This window comes from Oncorhynchus nerka, linkage group LG18 (genome assembly GCF_034236695.1).
Source record: "Oncorhynchus nerka isolate Pitt River linkage group LG18, Oner_Uvic_2.0, whole genome shotgun sequence".
NCBI lineage: Eukaryota > Metazoa > Chordata > Actinopteri > Salmoniformes > Salmonidae > Oncorhynchus > Oncorhynchus nerka.
Window position 1 is genome coordinate 25,446,433 of NC_088413.1, and position 20,579 is coordinate 25,467,011.

The following is a 20,579-nucleotide window of genomic DNA, read 5'->3' on the forward strand; positions in this document are numbered from 1 at the left end:
CTGCATCCCAGTCCACTGGAGACGGAGGAACATGTGTTTGTCTGTGTGACAAGGACGAAACGGGAAACATCGGCAATTACAGAAACGTAGGCAATGTGGTAAACAAAAACAAGAAAAGGCCAAACAAAACCCAAATAAGACGATTCAGCAAGGGTGTTCACAGAGAGGGATTTCAGAAATGCTGGCTTCTTCCCAAGGGTACCTCTACCCTTTTAAGAGGAAGAGAGCATTATAGCAAGGTATAGGGCATGAAGCACTGTGTGTGCATAGTGTAAATATGTGTGTGCGTATAGTGACTATGTGTGTGTCCATGCTTGCCTGTGTGCATCTAGTAAGTCTTACCAGTGATCTTATTCAGCTCAGCCAGGGTCTCCTGGTAGGCAGCTATCACCTGTCCATAACGGCCAATCACCTCCTTCCTCAGGTTGTCCCAGTGGGGAGACAGTTCCCCAAGGTCCCTCAGCTCCTGTATCCTGGAATGACAGGGGATCCACAGGGAATGTCAATGAGAGATACATGGAACGTTACGGAGTACAAGGAATTTCTCAACCGGACTCTGTCGGCTCAGTTCAATCAAACCCATATCCCACTGACACAGAAAGGGAGAGAGAAAGTAAGGAGAGCGACAGAGTAAGAACAGAGAGAGAGACAGTAAATCAATCAATACATTTTATTTGTAAAGCCCGGCCGAGCAAGCAGAGACATAAGCAGAAGCACAGTGGCCAGGAAACTAAAATAACTCCGTAGAAGGAAGAAACCTAGAGAGGAACCCGGCTTAGAAGAAGCGCATATCCCTGTTCTGTCTTTACTGGGTAGAGATATACAGGAATGTCACTGAGAGGAAACAGATCATTACAGTATACATGCATGCATTTTGTAAATCAAGACATTCATAAAGATTGCTTTGGCAGGTTCAACACAACCACGTACAGTATTATCCAGCAAGACTGAACCTATTCTATGACCCCCTGCATCATCTAATGCTGTTGTGCTGGCTCATGGCCAATAGCACGGTTAGATTGCCTCCACTGTGACTAATGCTGTTCATTGTCTTCTGGTTTGAGTCATATGACCCTAACTGTCACAGTGGTGAGTGTATTAACAGACCGTTTAACACCTCTCTGATGCATGCAGGAACACACACACACACACACACATACACACACGCACACACACACACACACACACACACATGCAGATGGGCGCCTACACACAAATGTGCACACACACACACACACCATTTACCCCATCCCTGAGCCTCACTGCTTAGTCGATAGACTGATCATTATGAAACAAATCCCACCCTCAGGCTAGAAGCCATTTTGTCCACTTATCCACTCGTTTACCAACATCACCCCTTCTTCTCTTCTCCCAGTCAGAGACATCCTACCACCCAGATCCCATTAACCAAGAATAAACCCCTCTATCTAGCCCTCTTCTCTAGTTTGTCGAAGTCGATCGCCCCGGCAACCGGATTGATCTCGTAGCGAGGTGTGCGTGTGAGGTGTGTAGCCGGAGGGCCAAAATACCCCTACACGTTGCCATTAGGGGCCCGAGGTAAACTGAGGTCATTGCCGAGGAAATAACCACCTGTCGCCGGAGGCGTCCAAGCTGATACCCAGGCCACCGCCTGTGTGTGAGTTTTCCTTAGCCGGCTGGGTCGTTGTTACCATCTGAATGGCTGTGATCAGACGTGATATGAGACACGGTGCCTGTACTATCCACTGTAAAGCAGGTCTTGATCTCAATGATACGTAGGGGGTTTCTGTGGGCTATTTGCTTTAATAGAGATGTGTTATTCCTGACAACGGATCCAATGTTTCTCAGACTACAGACAGTGTGGTGCTGCTAATCAGACTCACTAAAATGTCAATTAGCCACTTTAAGAATATGTTATCAGACTGATTGATCTATTCTAATTCATTTGCAAACATATCATCGATCGAAATGTTCGCATGATGTGTTTTTGTGAGAGATTAAGGGACATTTGCAAACATATCAAATCATCTATCACCACCCTCCACCCTCTCGCCTCGAAACCCAATTGACAATGGCACAGAAGTAAATGTAGCCAGATAGATAGTGCCATGCTGCCCAGGTGCAGTTAACATTTCTCCTTGACCCCCCCTTTCCACCTTAAAGTGCACCCTCTGTCTACGGTAGTTAAAATGAGTAGTGCTATCCGGGGTCCTTGGGACGTCCCTACCCTAAACCCTAGCCCTAACCATTTTACATTTCAACTTCAATAGAGTAGGGACATCCCAAGGATCCCGGAGAGTAAGGATCTACTGTAAATAAGCTCTGTGGCAGACCTAGTGGTGGAACACATTGCTCTGTGACCAAGACGGTGTGCGGCTATGCTCCACAGGTGAGTTGTGGGTAACGGCCATAGGGAGCATTGATTCAACATCATGGGAGAGAGTTAAAGGGATAGTTCCATGATTTTACATATTTATGTATTTGTTTCCTTATTAGCATTTCTTGACAGTGGCTAGCTAAACAAAACCATCGTGGATTGCAGTCCTTGTCCATAGACTGATTTCAAGTAACAAAACAAATATCTAAACATGTAAAATACCGTAACTACCCCATTCATTTTAATTACCATAAGTAATAGGGACTTATCTAGCCAAACCAGGTGGGCTTCCGACTTTTCGCTTCCAGAATATTCCGTAAAAAGAGAACTTCAGTATCTCATTCCGGTGTCTCATTAAGAGCTAAGATCAGCCACCCTTAATTGTGTGGAGATTTCCTCAGAGAACAATGATGAGTTCCCATGTAACGTTCCCGACTCAAAGCCTTCCCGTGTAGCCTTAACACTTTCAACCAGAAGATTAGCATCTTTGTAAATTAGTCAGCGCACAAAAGGCACCCGATTTCGTTTTAAAACAGGACAAAAATATTCTCCAGTATGAGTTTGGGGTAGAAGAGGGAGAAAAAAGGATTATTTCTCTTTGTTCTGTATGGTAATCCAACACCACTGCTGACAGAGATAATGATATTGGCCCTCTCGCAGAGTAGGAGATGGGGACGTTCAGATAGGTGTCATTTCGTGGGGGTTGGCGTAGTGAGGTTTAAAGTAGACCCACTCCATGAGGCCTCGATGCTCCAATCAAACATATTGTTCTAACCCAGCCATCCACTTGGGTTTGGAGAGGGCTCTAATGCTCATGAGAGAATGCAGTGTGTGTGTGTGTGTGTGTGTGTGTGTGTGTGTGTGTGTGTGTGTGTGTGTGTGTGTGTGTATGTGGGTGTGTGTGTGTGTGATGCTCTCTCTATGATGCCGTCTGATTCCAGCGCTATAGACACTTTGTCAAACACCATACCCATGCTCTTCAGCAGATTGCAGCCATTCAGTGTAATCCATATTCTTCTGTCTAAACCACTGTTATTTGTGTATCAAGAGGCGTCAGCCCCAGCCCAGACGGGTTATTTTGATGCTGGGCAGACAGCGGTGGTTGGGGGTCAGTGGGTGAACAACAGTGTGTGTGCCGGGGGGTAGGGGGAGACTGAGTCACAAGCCTTAAGAGGGACAATGAATAGGGAAGATGAAGGAGGGAGGGAGATGTGGTAGAAAGCTATAGTACACTGCATAATGAAACTCTGACCTTGCGGGGGGGGGCAGAGAAACTGCGTTATGCCAGTGAGATAGAGAGAGGAAGAGAGAGATAGACGGGGGGAGGGGTGACAATGAGTCACAGGCCTTAAGAGGGACACTGAGTAGGGAAGATGAAAGAGAGCGAGAAAGAGTGAGAGAGACAAATGCAGGGAAGATTGACATGAGCGAGAGACTGAGACTTGAAGAACAAGACACAGTAGGGAATGAGGGCAAAAGTAGACAGAGGCCTCAGACAGACAAGCAGAAGAAAGAAAATGAGAGAGAGCGAGAGAGAGAGAGAGACAGAGACAGAGAGAGAGAGAGAGAGAGAGAGGGAGAGGGAGAGAGAGAGAGAGAGAGAGAGAGAGAGATGTTCAAACTGACTTGGACAGATGAGGGGTACAGAATACATTTTCCAAAGAGCAAAGACCTGTCATGTGAGAGACTTTATTTCATGCTGTGTTATAGTGGCCTGTTCAATTTAATCACCAAGAGCTTTGGGCCTGGGGTCAATATAACCTGCGTGAGACGACTCACAAACAGAAGCCTCCTTCTTTACAAACCAACCTGCCTCCTTTACTGTAGACGGCCAAGTACATACAGAACTATAGCCTACTGATTTCCATATACTGTGCTTTACTGAAATGTAGTGTAGAGAGGCCGTAGTATCAACCACCAACCAAAGGCAGACCGCTGTGATGCTCTTTAGTTCACAGGAGCAGAAGATTATCAGCTCACTTCCTCCTTGTTGAATGGGGAAGGAGTGTAGGCGTAGCTCGGAATTCATGAAACTATCAGATCAATTCATTAAAGAAAAGGATAAATATTATTTAACGCCCACACACACATCCATATTTGGGACACTCACACACACAGTCACTCACACACACAGTCACTCACACACAAAGAGCCACACAAGAGCTATACACCCACACACAAGGACAAAGATTAAACAGGCATGTTGATAAGGTTGGAACATGGCTGTCAACATCAAAGGGAACGAGGGATGAAGAGAGGAGAAAAAGAGATGCCACTATTAGCATAAAGTGATGCCGGGGAAGGAGACTATGCCACTTCACAGTGTGTGTGTGTGTGTGTGTGTGTGTGTGTGTGTGTGTGTGTGCCACTTCACAGCCTTAAAAGGCGTATCTTAATCATTAAAAGGGTAAAGCCTGATTGAGTTTTTACACAGCACTAAGAGGTAGCTAGAACGCCTGAAATCGTTTAAAGAGGATTACAAACAAGCTTTTAAACTCCCTATCTACCTGGTAGTGAATAATAGATATACATTGATGTGTGTGGGTAAACAAACTCAATAACGTACTTGTGTTTTTGAGCATGTGTCATACACACCCATTGTATAGTGGCAGAGCGAGATCGTTTTCTGAAGTCCTTAATTGCTATAGCCATAATTGACAAATGAACGATATGTAACCATTGATTCCTGAACAAGAGAACATCTAAATGCCTCATGAGCTTAGTTCAACTGTCATACACCATCAGAACCCCAAATATAAGCTTGTTTTACTTGAATGTTTGTAACCAATGCAAACATGAACAAACGCTGTACAGCCTCAAAACACTATCATTTTTATGGTCAGTCCTTGCCTCCAAAATATGGAGGGTCAGTCCTTGCATCCATAGTCTATGAATTTAAGAGTCGTTACATTTCTCCATCCCGTAGCTATTTACCTAAACAGAGGTGGGGTGAAGGCTTTGTTATACTTTCAATGAAGGACTCTAGCTTTAAAGTATTGTTCTACTCAGACTGCAGGTATCAAGAGAGGTTAGAGTCTAGAGGCAATAGACCAGATAATAACAAGGCTTAAATAATAGCTTTTAAGGGCGGGAACTTGAGGGAAACCTTGGTCTGAGAATGTTCTAATCTAGAACTTGAGAGAAACCTTGGTCTGAGAATGTTCTAATTTGGAACTTGAGAGAAACCTTGGTCTGAGAATGTTCTAATTTGGAACTTGAGAGAAACCTTGGTCTGAGAATGTTCTAATTTGGAACTTGAGAGAAACCTTGGTCTGAGAATGTTCTAATTTGGAACTTGAGAGAAACCTTGGTCTGAGAATTTTCTAATCTAGTTTAATGACTTGGGATTCCAAACTAGTGGGCCGATGGGGACACTCCATGTGTTCCAAATGGAAGCCTATCCTTTAAAGTGCACTACTTTTGACCAGGGCTCGTAGGGCACTATGAAGGGAATAGGGAGCCATTTGGGATACTGCCGCTGACCATGAGATCGACCGCTTGGGACTATATGACGGGCGGGGGATTATGAGGGATTGCTAGGGGACGGCGGCCGTGTTGAGGAACGATCTGTCCTGACAGACGCTCATAGGGCCCCTGAGGGAAGAGAACACTGAGATCCTCTTACCCATCACAGTGGCTTCTCTCTTATAAACCGATTAGGATAATCTATTCACTGGCAGGATCTTAACCTTTCCTTTATTGAGTACAATGGCAAGCCTGGACCTGCCAAGGGAGGGTTAACTGACGGTTAATGAGGGTTAACTGTGGTTAATGAGGGTTAACTGTGGTTAATGAGGGTTAACTGTGGTTAAAGAGGGTTAACTGTGGTTAATGAGGGTTAACTGTGGTTAATGAGGGTTAACTGTGGTTAAAGAGGGTTAACTGTGGTTAATGAGGGTTAACTGTGGTTAATGAGGGTTAACTGTGGTTAATGAGGGTTAACTGTGGTTAATGAGGGTTAACTGTGGTTAAAGAAGGGACATTAAACTCCCAAATCTAATTTTGTCAGATGTTTCCAGATGTCAAAATCATCAGACTACTATTGAGGTATGAAAACATCTGACAAACTTGAATGTCTGTTGAGTATAATGTCCCATTAACACTGCACTAGGAACATTCTGGGGGGATTCAAACGTCATCTGGAATCATTTTGGTTACAATACACATCCCTTTTTCCTCATCATCTTGTGGCCACTTTGACCACTAATTAGCTAACAAGATCAAGAGCAGAGTCAATTAGCGACACAGTACCTTCATCTTCCTCAAAGCCACTCTCAGCTCGATAAAGCTCCAGGACTTTGTTCAGAACAACGCAGTGTTGGTGTGTGTGTTTCTCTCTCTCTCTCTCTCTCTCTCTCTCTCTCTCTCTCTCTCTCTCTCTCTCTCTCTCTCTCTCTCTGTGTGTGTGTGTGTGTGTGTGTGTGTGTGCAAATGTGTGTGTGTGTGTGCAAATGTATGTTGTATGTGTGCCTGTATGCAAGTGTACATCTGTGTGTGTGTGTGTTGCTGGTTGACTAGTGTGCAGGCGTACAACAATCCCCTTTTGAAGTGTTAAACAGACCTGAATAATTCAATCCTCTCTAAGTATAGCTCTTGAACAACCATTTACATCTCTGAAATAGGCCTGTTAATGTAGGCAGGCCCAGAGCTATAGTGCCCCTATTCGAATGAATGCAATGTACCTCCTAGTGGTTAGATTTAGGCTTAGAGTAAGGCTGTTACAATAGATCTTAAGTCTGTGCTCTCCCTATGCACTGATCCGAGGTCAGTGTTGATGTCTACCTCCAGTGGTTAAATGTGGTCTTACCTGATCCTCAATCAGCTGCTGTTTATTTCTCACAAATCACTGTGCTTATAAAGACAAGTCATTATCCCATATGAAATACTGTTCCAAGGTCAGGTTTTGCTTTGTCCCTCCCAGTGGTTCAGTAAAGGCTAAACTGATCCTAGATGGGTTCTTACCTCCTCATGTCTTCCTGGATGTAGAGGTGGAGGAGCTGTCTGGGGATGCTGAAGGACAGAGTACACTCCTCCATCTGCTCTCTCACCAGCATCCATTTACTATCCACCGTCTGGAACTTGTAGACCTTACAAACCGGGTTCTTAAAGACTGGGAGAGAGGGAGGAGGTGGAGGGTGAGATGGAGAGGAGGAGGGAGAAGGAGGGTAGAGAGAGAGAGAGAGAGGCGGGGGAGACAGAGGGTGAGAGGGAGAATGGGGAGGAAGAGGAAGGGAGAGAGGTAGAAGGGGGAGAGAGAAAGAGAGACATACAGTATCAACCATCATGACATACTGAAAATGATCACATACACCTTCAAATATATTTAAGTTTCATAATAAGTTTCACAAACCTCAACCAGACGATGTGCTTTGGTTCTAAACAAACTTTGATACCGAGGACAAACCCGAAGACAAAACTCTAACCCTTCAAAAAACATATTTTCATGTGGCATGTGCTGCAAATGAAATCCCATAATCAATAACAGTGTCTGCGATAGATAAGATTGCTGTTTGCCTCATCTTCCAAGAGCTGCATCTCTCTCTATCACTCTTTCCACATCTCTCTCTCCAAGACTTAGAAAATGAAGAATATAAGAGATCTCAGGTCAGCCCATTAAATGATTCTTTCATTATGAAACAATTGCTTCATTGAATTTGATTCCCATTTGAATGATTTGTTTATGATAGAGCAGTGAAGGAAAGGGAAGATGGTTGACTCCCCAAACTTTGCCTCACCATCTTCTCCTATTAAACCCCATTCAAATTCAACCCTTCCACTCCTCTTCCTTTTTCTTCCTAGAGTGGCTATTAGCAGCAATCATGCGGCAACCAAAAAACAGCTTTAATACTCTTATCAGTGTGCTGGCAGTCGCTGGGTGAGAAAGCCGGAAAAAGCCGTACGCCTCAAACAGCTATTCGCAGTTCGCTGCCGTTGCTCCTTTTCTTAGAGGCCACGCTAGCGTTCTGGAAGGAAGTCACTCAATAGTAATAAGCTGTAGCACTCCGATAGTAGTAGAAGAGACTTCACCATTAAAGACGGAGGCTTCAAGATGTGTAATGCTTCCAAAAAAGCTACACGGCACCGAGGGTTGGGAATCACAAGTGTGACCCAAGCACTTATTCCTCCCTTTTAAAAAATAAAATCACTTCCCCTCTTCCTTGTGAAAGCTGCAACCAACCAACTAACAGTGGTAATGTCAGTCCAACTCCTGAGGAGAGGAGGAGAGGGGAGAGGAAGGGGAGGAGAGGAGAGCAGAGGAGAGGAGGGGAGGGGTGAGGAAGGGGAGGAGAGGAGGGGAGAGGAAGGGGAGGAGAGGAGGAGAGGGGAGGGGAGGAGAGGAGGAGAGGGGAGGGGAGAGGAGAGGAAGGGGAGGAGAGGAGAGGAGAGGAGGAGGAGGGGAGGGGTGAGGAAGGGGAGGAGAGTAGGAGAGGGGAGAGGAAGGGGGGAGGGGAAGGGGAGGAGGAGAGGAGGGGAGGGGGGAGAGGAAGGGGAGGAGAGGAGGGGGAGGAGGGGAGAGAAAAGGGGAGAGGAGGGGGAGGAGGGGGAGAGGAGAGGAGAGGAGGGGGAGGAGGGGAGAGAAAAGGGGAGGGGAGAGGGAGGGGGAGGAGGGGAGAGAAAGGGGAGAGGAGAGGAGGGGGAGAAGGGGGAGGAGGGGAGAGAAAAGGGGAGAGGGAGAGGAGGGGGAGAAGGGGGAGGAGGGGAGAGAAAAGGGGAGAGGAGAGGAGGGGGAGGAGGGGAGAGAAAGGGGAGAGGAGGGGGAGGAGAGGAGAGAAAAGGGGAGAGGAGAGGAGGGGGAGGAGAGGAGAGGAGAGGAGAGAAAAGGGGAGAGGAGAGGAGGGGGAGGAGAGGAGAGGAGAGGAGGGGGAGGAGAGGAGGGGGAGGAGGTGAGAGAGAAAGGGGAGAGGAGAGGAGGGGGGGAGGAGGGGAGAGAAAAGGGGAGAGGAGAGGAGGGGGAGGAGGGGAGAGAAAAGGGGAGAGGAGAGGAGGGGGAGGAGAGGAGAGAAAAGGGGAGAGGAGAGGAGGGGGAGGAGAGGAGAGAAAAGGGGAGAGGAGAGGAGGGGGGAGGAGAGGAGAGAAAAGGGGAGAGGAGAGGAGGGGGAGGAGAGGAGAGAAAAGGGAGAGGGAGAGGAGGGGGAGGAGAGGAGAGAAAAGGGGAGAGGAGAGGAGGGGGGAGGAGAGGAGAGGAGAGAAAAGGGGAGAGGAGAGAAAAGGGGAGAGGAGAGGAGAGAAAAGGGGAGAGGAGGCCCCATTACCATATGCACCCATTTGCCATCCATTTACTTTCCAAGGTGCGAATTCAATACAGAGACTGGCCCTCACTCCGTCATCCCTTTTCAATGTCAGGGCCTTATTCCGAGCACTTTGTCCTGGTTATTCCGGGTCCCATGTCCCATACAGAAGGCAACAGAGCGTTGGAGAATGTAGTGACAACCTTGTGATGTTCGGGCACAACGAGGGGCGGTGTGGCAGTGGAGAGACCTTCTAATTGGCGGATAATGTGTCAGAGGTGACTTTTACTAGAGGCTCTGGGGTGGGAAGTAATGTGGTGTTCAGTTCAGTGTCAAGGACAGTCAGAGAGGTAGGAATCAGGCCCCTGGAAGGTTGGCTAGGACAGACTAGAGCCAAGCCCATCCACCATAGTTACTGGAACCAGGCTAGAGAGGACCATGTGAAAAAGATGATATCTGATCTGGTAGAGGAGTATGGCTGAGGTCGGCAATCAACACAATAGTGTGAAAAGTGAAAAATAAGAAAGGGTTAAACTCCCACACCAGTAGAAATCGACTTTTTCACAACTTTCATTAGCTGGCTAAGGTTAGCTTAGCATGCTAGCTAATTACACTGACAGCTTCAGTCAGTGGCCTATTTGTTGTCATTTCTCTGTTACACCTGGAAATCACCACAACGTTCCCACCCCCAATTCCTGAATATGTATTAGTAGCCTGCGTCAGTCTTCGAGGTGGAGCCTAAAACAAGGATTTTCTTTCTAGGACAGGAATTACTCGAAATAGGCGCAGAAACTTCCTCTGAGGTGGGCCATTTAAGCTTTTTAGCCATCATTTTTTTCATAATCATTATATTAATGATTACATCAAATGAAAAAGAGAGGTTGATCTTGGATTATTAAATGACACTGTTGCTGCTGCTGTGTGATGAGGGACAGGATTCTAGAGGGCATTTCAAAGAGTAAGTCAGAGTTAAAAAGAGAGAGGGAGAGGTGAGGGACAGGATTCTAGAGGGCATTTCAAAGAGTAAATCAGAGTTAAAAAAAGAGGGAGAGGTGAGAGGGACAGATTGAGAGCGAGATGAAGGGATGACTGGTACTTCCTCCTTGCAGTGGACACGGTCGAAGGAGCAGATGAACCTCTGACCTCCCCCCGCCGCCACGCTAATCTGAAGGCCAATCAGATCGCTCCTTCCTCTTCTCCCCACACCTCTTAAGGAAATTACTTCTTCCCCGGGCGCCCCCCCTCCTGTGTGTGTGTTTGTGTGCATGTGTGTGTGCATCCTTCTCCGCTCTCCCCCCTCTGAAAGGTAATACAAGTGAATGGCTAAATTGCATTAGTCAATCTCTCTAAGTCTGCGGGGAGCGTGTTATAGTGATGGGACGCAGCTGTGCCACCCGCCTTCCTGCAACCCACCCCGCGCAGGAAGACGGGTGGCACAGCCCCCTGGTGCCTGCCTCTCGCTAGCTAATTGCGACAGATAGTGACAATGACGACGGGTATAGAGAACAGAGCTGTAGGGAAAGTCATACCAACACACGCTGAGGACGGAAATAGAGACAGAGAAAAAGACGAAGATAAGACTTTCTAGAAAGTACCGCAATACGATAATGAGGAAGGGAAAGAAAAAAAGAAAGCATAGAAGAAGAGCAGGATGGAGTTGGAGACTCAGAAGGGTTTCTTTTCCCCTCTGGAGAGGAACGAGTGATGAGAAAAGGGAAAGAAGGGCTTTATATTCCCAATACCGCAGGGAGCAGTGACCTTCTCAAGTCTCTCCTTCTCCTCCTCCCTCGTTCCCTCTCTCTCTTTTCTCACTCCTGGTGTTTCTGCTCGATTCTCCCCGCTCCCAGTGATCGAGTAACAAGCGAAGTGTGTTGCGCCATTCGGGGGCTTCTCCCTTAATTGGTATCACAGGATGGACGTGTCGTCGCTTCCGCTTGTCTGCCTCTCCAGCCAGTCCACACAGAACAGATACAGAACCAGGACTGGAGCCGCCAAGGGAGGCAGGCGGACTTTCACCTTGTCTGGGGATATAATTACCTGCTTTAAAGGGGCACTTCACCATTTTATATACATTTTTTTGTACATCATATTAGTCCTGTCCTGCACCCATACCAGTGTCTAGATGTTTGAAAAAGGCATTTTCTACATTTGGTAGTCAAATAGAAAAGAAGAAAAGGTCCCACTATGATGTCATTTGAGACACTGGTATGGTGCTGTAGATAATGAATAAAAGGTTACAACGGGGTGAATTCCATTAGAGCCACCGTTGGCCAAGTCTCACACCTTTCCCACTGTCTCTCCCTCCCTTTACTTACTTAAACCAAGGCTTCCCGTTTTGATCTGAGAATGAATAATATGAGTTCTTTAATCAAACTGGGTAGCCCCATTGAGACTTCAAAACTCTTTGGCGGGAGAAGGTTAGTCAAGGGCGGCGCACTTTCCAATGAGAAAACCAAGAAGTATACGGGGGTTAACTTAATGGATCACTTGATTACACTATGTCAATTTCAAGCTGCATTTGGGGGCAACACTAGGTCATGGTAATTACAGGGGTGTAATAGGTTTTTTTAAGGGAAAATGCCCAAAAAACTTGAGATAAATCTTTTCAGTAATAAACTAATTTCACTAGGAGAGATTGGGGTGATTGGTTAGACAGGGGGAGGAAGGAGGATCAAATTAGAGGGGATGAAATTAGCCTTAAAGCTCTTCCCACTGATTACAGGGTTGCCATGACGATGGACGTCAGCAGTTAAATTATAGGTGTTTAAAGGTAGAAGGAACAAGCGTAGTTGAACTTACCAGCACCCGTCAGGGGGCTATTATCTTTGTCGTTCTGGGTTCCCTGTGATGACTCACAAACTAAGGTGCACTGTGGAAAGAAGAGAGAGAGAGAGAGAGATGGTTGATGTTTACATGTACATGTCAGATCTCTACCATCAAACACACACATATGAATGTACATTAAACTCTGCTTTTCTCTGAGCAGCGGGGCGGCCACGTCTAGCCTGACATGTTGTTGGTTCAGCATGTCTTGCTCTTTAAATACATTTTCATTTAGCTCAGTGTTTTTTGGGGCAGCAGGAGGTAAATGACAGGTGAAGCTAAACACATTTGCAGACAGACAGACAGACAGAGACAGACAGACAGACAGAAACAGACAGACAGACAGACAGACAGACAGACAGACAGACAGACAGACAGACAGAGACAGACAGACAGACAGACAGACAGACAGACAGACAGACAGACAGACAGACAGACAGACAGACAGACAGACAGACAGACAGACAGACAGACAGACAGACAGACAGACACACCAACCCTCCGTCATTCAAGAACACTCCATGTGTTTGTCACCATCCCCTTTGATAATGAGTATCTTCCCATCACCAGCTGCTGAATGTCCCTTTCTGATGATGCGTGCGGGATAAGACATCAAAGTGCTAGTGACAACCAACAGTTTTCAGGCCTCTCTGTCAGTGGCATCGAGGCTGACAAACCGTCAGAAATACACTTTAGCATGTATCAACTACTAGGACTGCTACTTTTGCGAAAAAAGTGGAATTTAGCGAAACAAGGTAGCTTCATTTACATCAGGGGAATATAGTGAAAAAAGGTCGCTTTCTTCACGTCAGGGGAACATAGTGAAACAAGGTAGCTTTCTTCACGTCAGGGGAACATAGTGAAACAAGGTAGCTTTCTTCACGTCAGGGGAACATAGTGAAACAAGGTAGCTTTCTTCACGTCAGGGGAACATAGTGAAACAAGGTAGCTTTCTTCACGTCAGGGGAACATAGTGAAACAAGGTAGCTTTCTTCACGTCAGGGGAACATAGTGAAACAAGGTAGCTTTCTTCACGTCAGGGGAACATAGTGAAACAAGTTAGCTTAATTTACGTCAAGGGAATATAGAGAAACAAGGTAGCTTAACTTACACCAGGGGAATATAGAGAAACAAGGTAGCTTAATTTACACCAGGGGAATATAGTGAAACAAGGTAGCTTAATTTACATCAGGGGAATATAGAGAAACAAGGTAGCTTAAATTACATCAGGGGAATATAGTGAAACAAGGTAGCTTAATTTACATCAGGGGAATATAGAGAAACAAGGTAGCTTTCTTCACATCAGGGGAATGTAGAGAAACAAGGGAGCTTTCTTCACATCAAGGGAATGTAGAGAAACCAGGTAGCTTTCTTCACGTCAGGGGAATGTAGAGAAACAAGGTAGCTTTCTTCACGTCAAGAGAACATAGCAGGGGTGAAAATCCATACGAGAGGATGTGGCTCTGTTCATGTCAGATGAACTGTGCAGGAGATTGCGACTTTCGGTGAAAATCCACATGATAATTGCATTTCCATTTTTGAGTGTTGCACTTCCATTCAGTAACACTTCCATTCAGTGGCATCTATGAATCACATAATCATGCATAGTGTTAGGGTGTGAACATTTAAACGCAAAAAAGTTTCAACTAAATTAAAATCCCTAACTGAAAAACAAATGTTTTTTTTAAACACAGATGGAGAAAGTATACAGCATAGTGGGTCAATTTCAGCAACAAATAAGAGCATTGAAGCGCGAGACTCAAATCTCCCCCTGGCTGGCGACCACAGTGTGAACAGTGTGAAGTGAACAGAGACCTTGTGTGACTGCGTGAAGCGAACAGAGACCGTGTGTGACAGCGTGAAGCGAACAGAGACCGTGTGTGACTGCGTGAAGCGAACAGAGACCGTGTGTGACTGCGTGAAGCGAACAGAGACCGTGTGTGACTGCGTGAAGCGAACAGAGACCGTGTATGACTGCGTGAAGCGAACAGAGACCGTGTGTGACACCGTGAAGCGAACAGAGACCGTGTGTGACTGCGTGAAGCGAACAGAGACCGTGTGTGACAGCGTGAAGCGAACAGAGACCGTGTGTGACTGCGTGAAGCGAACAGAGACCGTGTGTGACTGCGTGAAGCGAACAGAGACCGTGTGTGACTGCGTGAAGCGAACAGAGACCGTGTGTCACTGTGTGAAGCGAACAGAGACCGTGTGTGACTGAGTGAAGCGAACAGAGACCGTGTGTGACTGCGTGAAGCGAACAGAGACCGTGTGTCACTGTGTGAAGCGAACAGAGACCGTGGGTGACTGTGTGAAGCGAACAGAGACCGTGTGTCACTGTGTGAAGCGAACAGAGACCGTGTGACTGAGTGAAGCGAACAGAGACCGTGTGTGACTGAGTGAAACGAACAGAGACCGTGTGTGACTGAGTGAAGCGAACAGAGACCGTGTGTGACTGAGTGAAGCGAACAGAGACCGTGTGTGACTGAGTGAAGCGAACAGAGACCGTGTGTAACTGCGTGAAGCGAACAGAGACCGTGTGTCACTGTGTGAAGCGAACAGAGACCGTGGGTGACTGTGTGAAGCGAACAGAGACCGTGTGTGACTGCGTGAGAGCGAAGTGTTGCATTTCGCTCGTCTCAGTAACGTAGCCTATTCATTGATGATTGGCTTTGCTTTGCTTTACTGAAGTTCCGAGACAGTGCACGGTTCTGACTCTGTGTGCTTGGTGGCCGACGGGCCTATACTGTGCCCCTCCCCTCGCTCTCCGTCCCTCGCTAGCTCGCTATGAAAGATGCGAGTGTTTGTGTTTTCGGAAGTATGGCAATTTAATCAGTCTCCTCCATTCCAATAATACTGAATCTTAGGAGTCTTGACACTCAGAATACAGAATTTTAGGGATCTTGACACTCAGAATACAGAATTTTAGGGATCTTGACACTCAGAAATGCAATCTATCATTTCGGAGTCAACTCTCTACCACCACATCATTGCAGTGGCAGAGAAAGGCAAGCGACAACAGTGGAGTCCTGTATGGCAATACATTGTTAAATGAGAAGGAACTGCTAACTTTGCGAGGTGGGATTGAGGTAGAGTAATGGCAGTACAGGTGCAACGCTGAGCCATCTGAGAGGGACGCAGCGTGAGACCGCGACTGTTGCTGGCAGCAGCACAGTTGTATCGTGAATTCAAGTTGTATTAAACTCTTCTTACAGTTTTAACTGAAAAAACAATACAAAAATTGCTGTGTAAACAAGAGAAATTGTCCACCCACACTACACCATCAAAAGAGAGCAGGACACAGAGGCAGCCAGCCATGTTAGAGCCCTAGTCAATTATATAAGACTGCTCTCTGTGACTGACTTACCCACAGTGGTAAAACACGCACGCACTCACGCACACACACACACACACACACACACACACACACACACACACACACACACACACACACACACACACACACACGCACACACACACGCGCACACACACACGCACACACACACACACACACACACACACACACACACACACACACACACACACAGAGAGCGCAAAGGTAATTTTGCTGCAATGAGGAGAAGTGTCAACAGACTACAGTTAGACTGGGTCAGGGAACACCCTATGCTACGAGGTTATGTTATCTCCTCTCAGAAAGACATCCTTTCTACAGTACGCAGATCCATTTTGACTGCCTCGTAGTACATGCACAACTACCAGCCAGGTCACACCAGATCAACTTCAGTATTCCACATTTGTCCAGGACCCCAGGACGTCGGGAGATGCCTTCAATACCATCCAAGTAGGTTTGCGGCATGCTAGGGCTTTGTGGATGGGGATAGAGAATTTTAAACCGTGCGCTCCGGTTCAGAGGATCGCAGGTTCAAACCCAGTGCTGGGCAGTCATATACTGTTTAAAACCTCTTATGGCTCTTGCGAATTTTCGCAGCTTTTTGTTAAAAATCGCGCAACATTTCAGCGCCCTGCTACTCATGCCAGGAATATAGTATATGCATATGATTAGTATGTGTGGATAGAAAACACTCAGACCTTTCTAAAACTGGTTAAATCACGGCTGTGACTATAACAGAATGTGCGTTTCATCGAAAAGTGCAGGAAAATCTGATCACTGAAAATGGGAAAATATATCCATGCGCCACTTCAACCAATTGTTAAAAGTGACCCACATTAAATGGGGCCGAGGTTGCAATACCTACAGCTTCCACACGATGTCAACAGTCTTGTTATTAGTCTCGGATTTGTTTCTTGGTCAAACCGAAACAAGGCAGCCGGTTTCTTCCGGTCTCCGACAGGATGTTTTGGTTGAGAAATATCCGGACATGATTTCAAGACGTGGAGCTATAGAATATACATCGCCCCGTGATCATTTTGATAGATTATTAACGTTTACTAATACCTAAAGTTGCATTACAAAAGTATTTCGAAGTGTTTTGTGAAAGTTTATCGTCGACTTTTTTAATTTTAAAAAATGACGTTGCGTTTTAAAACGCTGTTTTTTCCAGTCTTCATAGATCGATATCTAGGCTATATATGGACCGATTTAATCGAAAAAAAGACCCAAATAAATGTTTATGGGACATCTAAGAGTGCCAAGAAAGAAGCTCGTCAAAGGTAATGAATGTTTTATATTTTATTTCTGCGTTTTGGGTAGCGCCGGCTACCGCAAAATCTGTCGTGTTAGGGGACGTTGCAGTATTTTGGGGGTACATGCTATCAGATAATAGCTTCTCATGCTTTCGCCGAAAAGCATTTTACAAATCTGACTTGGTGGATAGATTCACAACGAGTGTAGCTTTAATTCACTACCTTGAATGTGTATTTTAATGAAAGTTTAATGAAAGTTTGAGTTTTATCAAAAACTATAGGTGGCGCTCTGAAATTCCGCTGAGTGATGTTCCTGCATTGGAACAGTATTCTGCGTCATCCTTAAGAAATTAACACTATACTAAACCTTATTAACCAGTCGGAATTAATGCCTAAACCTAAACAAACGATGAAAACTGAAGTCAGACCGTGACATATTGTTGCAAGTACAGTGCTTCTATGCTACACATATTATTAGACTAAACTAAATATTCCCATTGGGTGTAATAACTAGTCAAATGAAGGTAAAGTACATACATAAACTATGTTTTTTCCTCCCATTGGGAGGACGTTTGAGTACTCTTCAGGTACCTGGCGATCTCAGAAGAAGACATCATCTCTCTCTCTTTCTCTCTCTTGCTCTCATTCCTGTGTTTCTCAGATGGTGCAGAGTAGCATGTCGTGGTGGATCAGCATAGTTGATTGTAGGTGGGATGGTCTCACAAGGGAGATGCCATTTATTCAGACGAGGTGAGTCTCGTAGGAAGGCTATAAGGCCATGGGGTTTAGCCGACTATCCCACACAAATAGAAGGATGTATGACGCTCCCTCTCTCTAATTCTCTAATGCTCTTTGTGCACATAATCACACACAACATTCAGGCTGTCTGAGCCAATGGCTTCTCTGACTTGCGCTCTCTCTCTCCCCCACACACACGCAAACGCCATACGCACACACACATGATAAACATATGCAGTATCTAAGAGACCCTATCCCACTCTCGCCCTCTCGTCACACTCTACCCCCCCCCCCCACACACACACGATAAACATATGCAGTATCTAAGAGTCCCTATCCCACTCTCACCCTCTCTTCACACTCTACCCCCCCACACACACACATGATAAACATATGCAGTGTCCAAGAGTCCCTATCCCACTCTCACCCTCTCGTCACCCTCTACCCCCCACACACATGATAAACATATGCAGTATCTAAGAGTCCCTATCCCACTCTCACCCTCTCGTCACACTCTACCCCCCCACACACACACACATGATAAACATATGCAGTGTCTAAGAGTCCCTATCCCACTCTCGCCCTCTCGTCACACTCTACCCCCCCACACACATGATAAACATATGCAGTGTCTAAGAGTCCCTATCCCACTCTCATCCTCTAGTCACACTCTACACCCCCCCACACACACACACACATGATAAACATATGCAGTGTCTAAGAGTCCCTATCCCACTCTCACCCTCTCGTCACACTCTACCCCACACACACACACATGATAAACATATGCAGTATCTAAGAGTCCCTATCCCACTCTCACCCTCTCGTCACACTCTACCCCCCACACACACACATGATAAACATATGCAGTGTCTAAGAGTCCCTATCCCACTCTCACCCTCTCTTCACACTCTACCCCCCACACACATGATAAACATATGCAGTGTCTAAGAGTCCCTATCCCACTCTCACCCTCTCGTCACACTCTACCCCCCCCCACACACACACACACAGGATCCAAGGGCTGTAAGGGCTTGATGAATCTCATTGGGACACTTGAACAGTGACAGACTAATCCTGCAAGCATTAGTGCTAGCTGAGACATCTGGAGGGGAACGACTCTCATACAAACACACACACACGTCCTCACCTTCTGGGCCTGCTGCACGTCGGCCGTGATGTGATCCATGTCCCCCTCCTCCATCTCCCCCATGTTCACACGGCTCACCAACACTGTCCCCACCGCCAGCACACCATCAGAAGACCTGGGGGAGAGTGGACAGAGTGTCAACTACGGGAACGAGAGAGAAAAGAGGGCAGAAGCGAGAGTGAGAATAGAGGTGTAGATGGAGCAGCCAATGGGACAGAGAATAGAGGTGTAGATGGAGCAGCCAATGGGACAGAGAAGAGGTGTAGCTGGAGCAGCCAATGGGACAGAGAATAGAGGTGTAGATGGAGCAGCCAATGGGACAGAGAATAGAGGTGTAGATGGAGCAGCCAATGGGACAGAGAAGAGGTGTAGCTGGAGCAGCCAATGGGACAGAGAATAGAGGTGTAGATGGAGCAGCCAATGGGACAGAGAATAGAGGTGTAGATGGAGCAGCCAATGGGACAGAGAAGATGTGTAGCTGGAGCAGCCAATGGGACAGAGAATAGAGGTGTAGATGGAGCAGCCAAAGGGACAGAGAAGAGGTGTAGCTGGAGCAGCCAATGGGACAGAGAATAGAGGTGTAGATGGAGCAGCCAATGGGACAGAGAATATAGGTGTAGATGGAGCAGCCAATGGGACAGAGAATAGAGGTGTAGATGGAGCAGCCAATGGGACAGAGAATAGAGGTGTAGCTGGAGCAGCCAATGGGACAGAGAATAGAGGTGTAGATGGAGCAGCCAATGGGACAGAGAATAGAGGTGTAGATGGAGCAGCCAATGGGACAGAGAATAGAGGTGTAGATGGAGCAGCCAATGGGACAGAGAATAGAGGTGTAGATGGAGCAGCCAATGGGACAGAGAATAGAGGTGTAGATGGAGCAGCCAATGGGACAGAGAATAGAGGTGTAGCTGGAGCAGCCAATGGGACAGAGAATAGAGGTGTAGCTGGAGCAGCCAATGGGACAGAGAATAGAGGTGTAGATGGAGCAGCAAATGGGACAGAGAAGAGGGGTAGCTGGAGCAGCCAAAGGGACAGAGAATAGAGGTGTAGATGGAGCAGCCAATGGGACAGAGAATAGAGGTGTAGCTGGAGCAGCCAATGGGACAGAGAATAGAGGTGTAGATGGAGCAGCCAATGGGACAGAGAAGAGGTGTAGCTGGAGCAGCCAATGGGACAGAGAATAGAGGTGTAGATGGAGCAGCCAAAGGGACAGAGAAGAGGTGTAGCTGGAGCAGCCAATGGGACAGAGAATAGAGGTGTAGATGGAGCAGCCAATGGGACAGAGAATAGAGGTGTAGATGGAGCAGCCAATGGGACAGAGAATAGAGGTGTAGATGGAGCAGCCAAAGGGACAGAGAATAGAGGTGTAGCTGGAGCAGCCAATGGGACAGAGAATAGAGGTGTAGATGGAGCAGCCAATGGGACAGAGAATAGAGGTGTAGATGGAGCAGCCAAAGGGACAGAGAAGAGGTGTAGCTGGAGCAGCCAATGGGACAGAGAATAGAGGTGTAGATGGAGCAGCCAATGGGACAGAGAATAGAGGTGTAGATGGAGCAGCCAATGGGACAGAGAATAGAGGTGTAGATGGAGCAGCCAAAGGGACAGAGAATAGAGGTGTAGCTGGAGCAGCCAATGGGACAGAGAATAGAGGTGTAGATGGAGCAGCCAATGGGACAGAGAA

At 46.7% G+C, this 20,579-nt stretch overlaps 1 protein-coding gene across 9 annotated transcripts in view; it reads right to left on the reverse strand.

The window, feature by feature from the left end:
* LOC115145578 (type II inositol 3,4-bisphosphate 4-phosphatase-like) overlaps positions 1-20,579 on the reverse strand; it is a 406,180-nt gene that overhangs the window by 87,748 nt on the left and 297,853 nt on the right. For all 9 annotated transcript variants that reach the window (XM_065003896.1, XM_065003895.1, XM_065003893.1 and 6 more), the window contains 4 exons: positions 18,899-19,013; positions 12,385-12,454; positions 7,319-7,466; positions 343-473 (listed from right to left, as the gene is read on the reverse strand). In XM_065003896.1, coding sequence (XP_064859968.1) covers positions 343-473; positions 7,319-7,466; positions 12,385-12,454; positions 18,899-19,013 — 464 coding nt within the window. The remainder of the gene's footprint in view (positions 1-342; positions 474-7,318; positions 7,467-12,384; positions 12,455-18,898; positions 19,014-20,579) is intronic.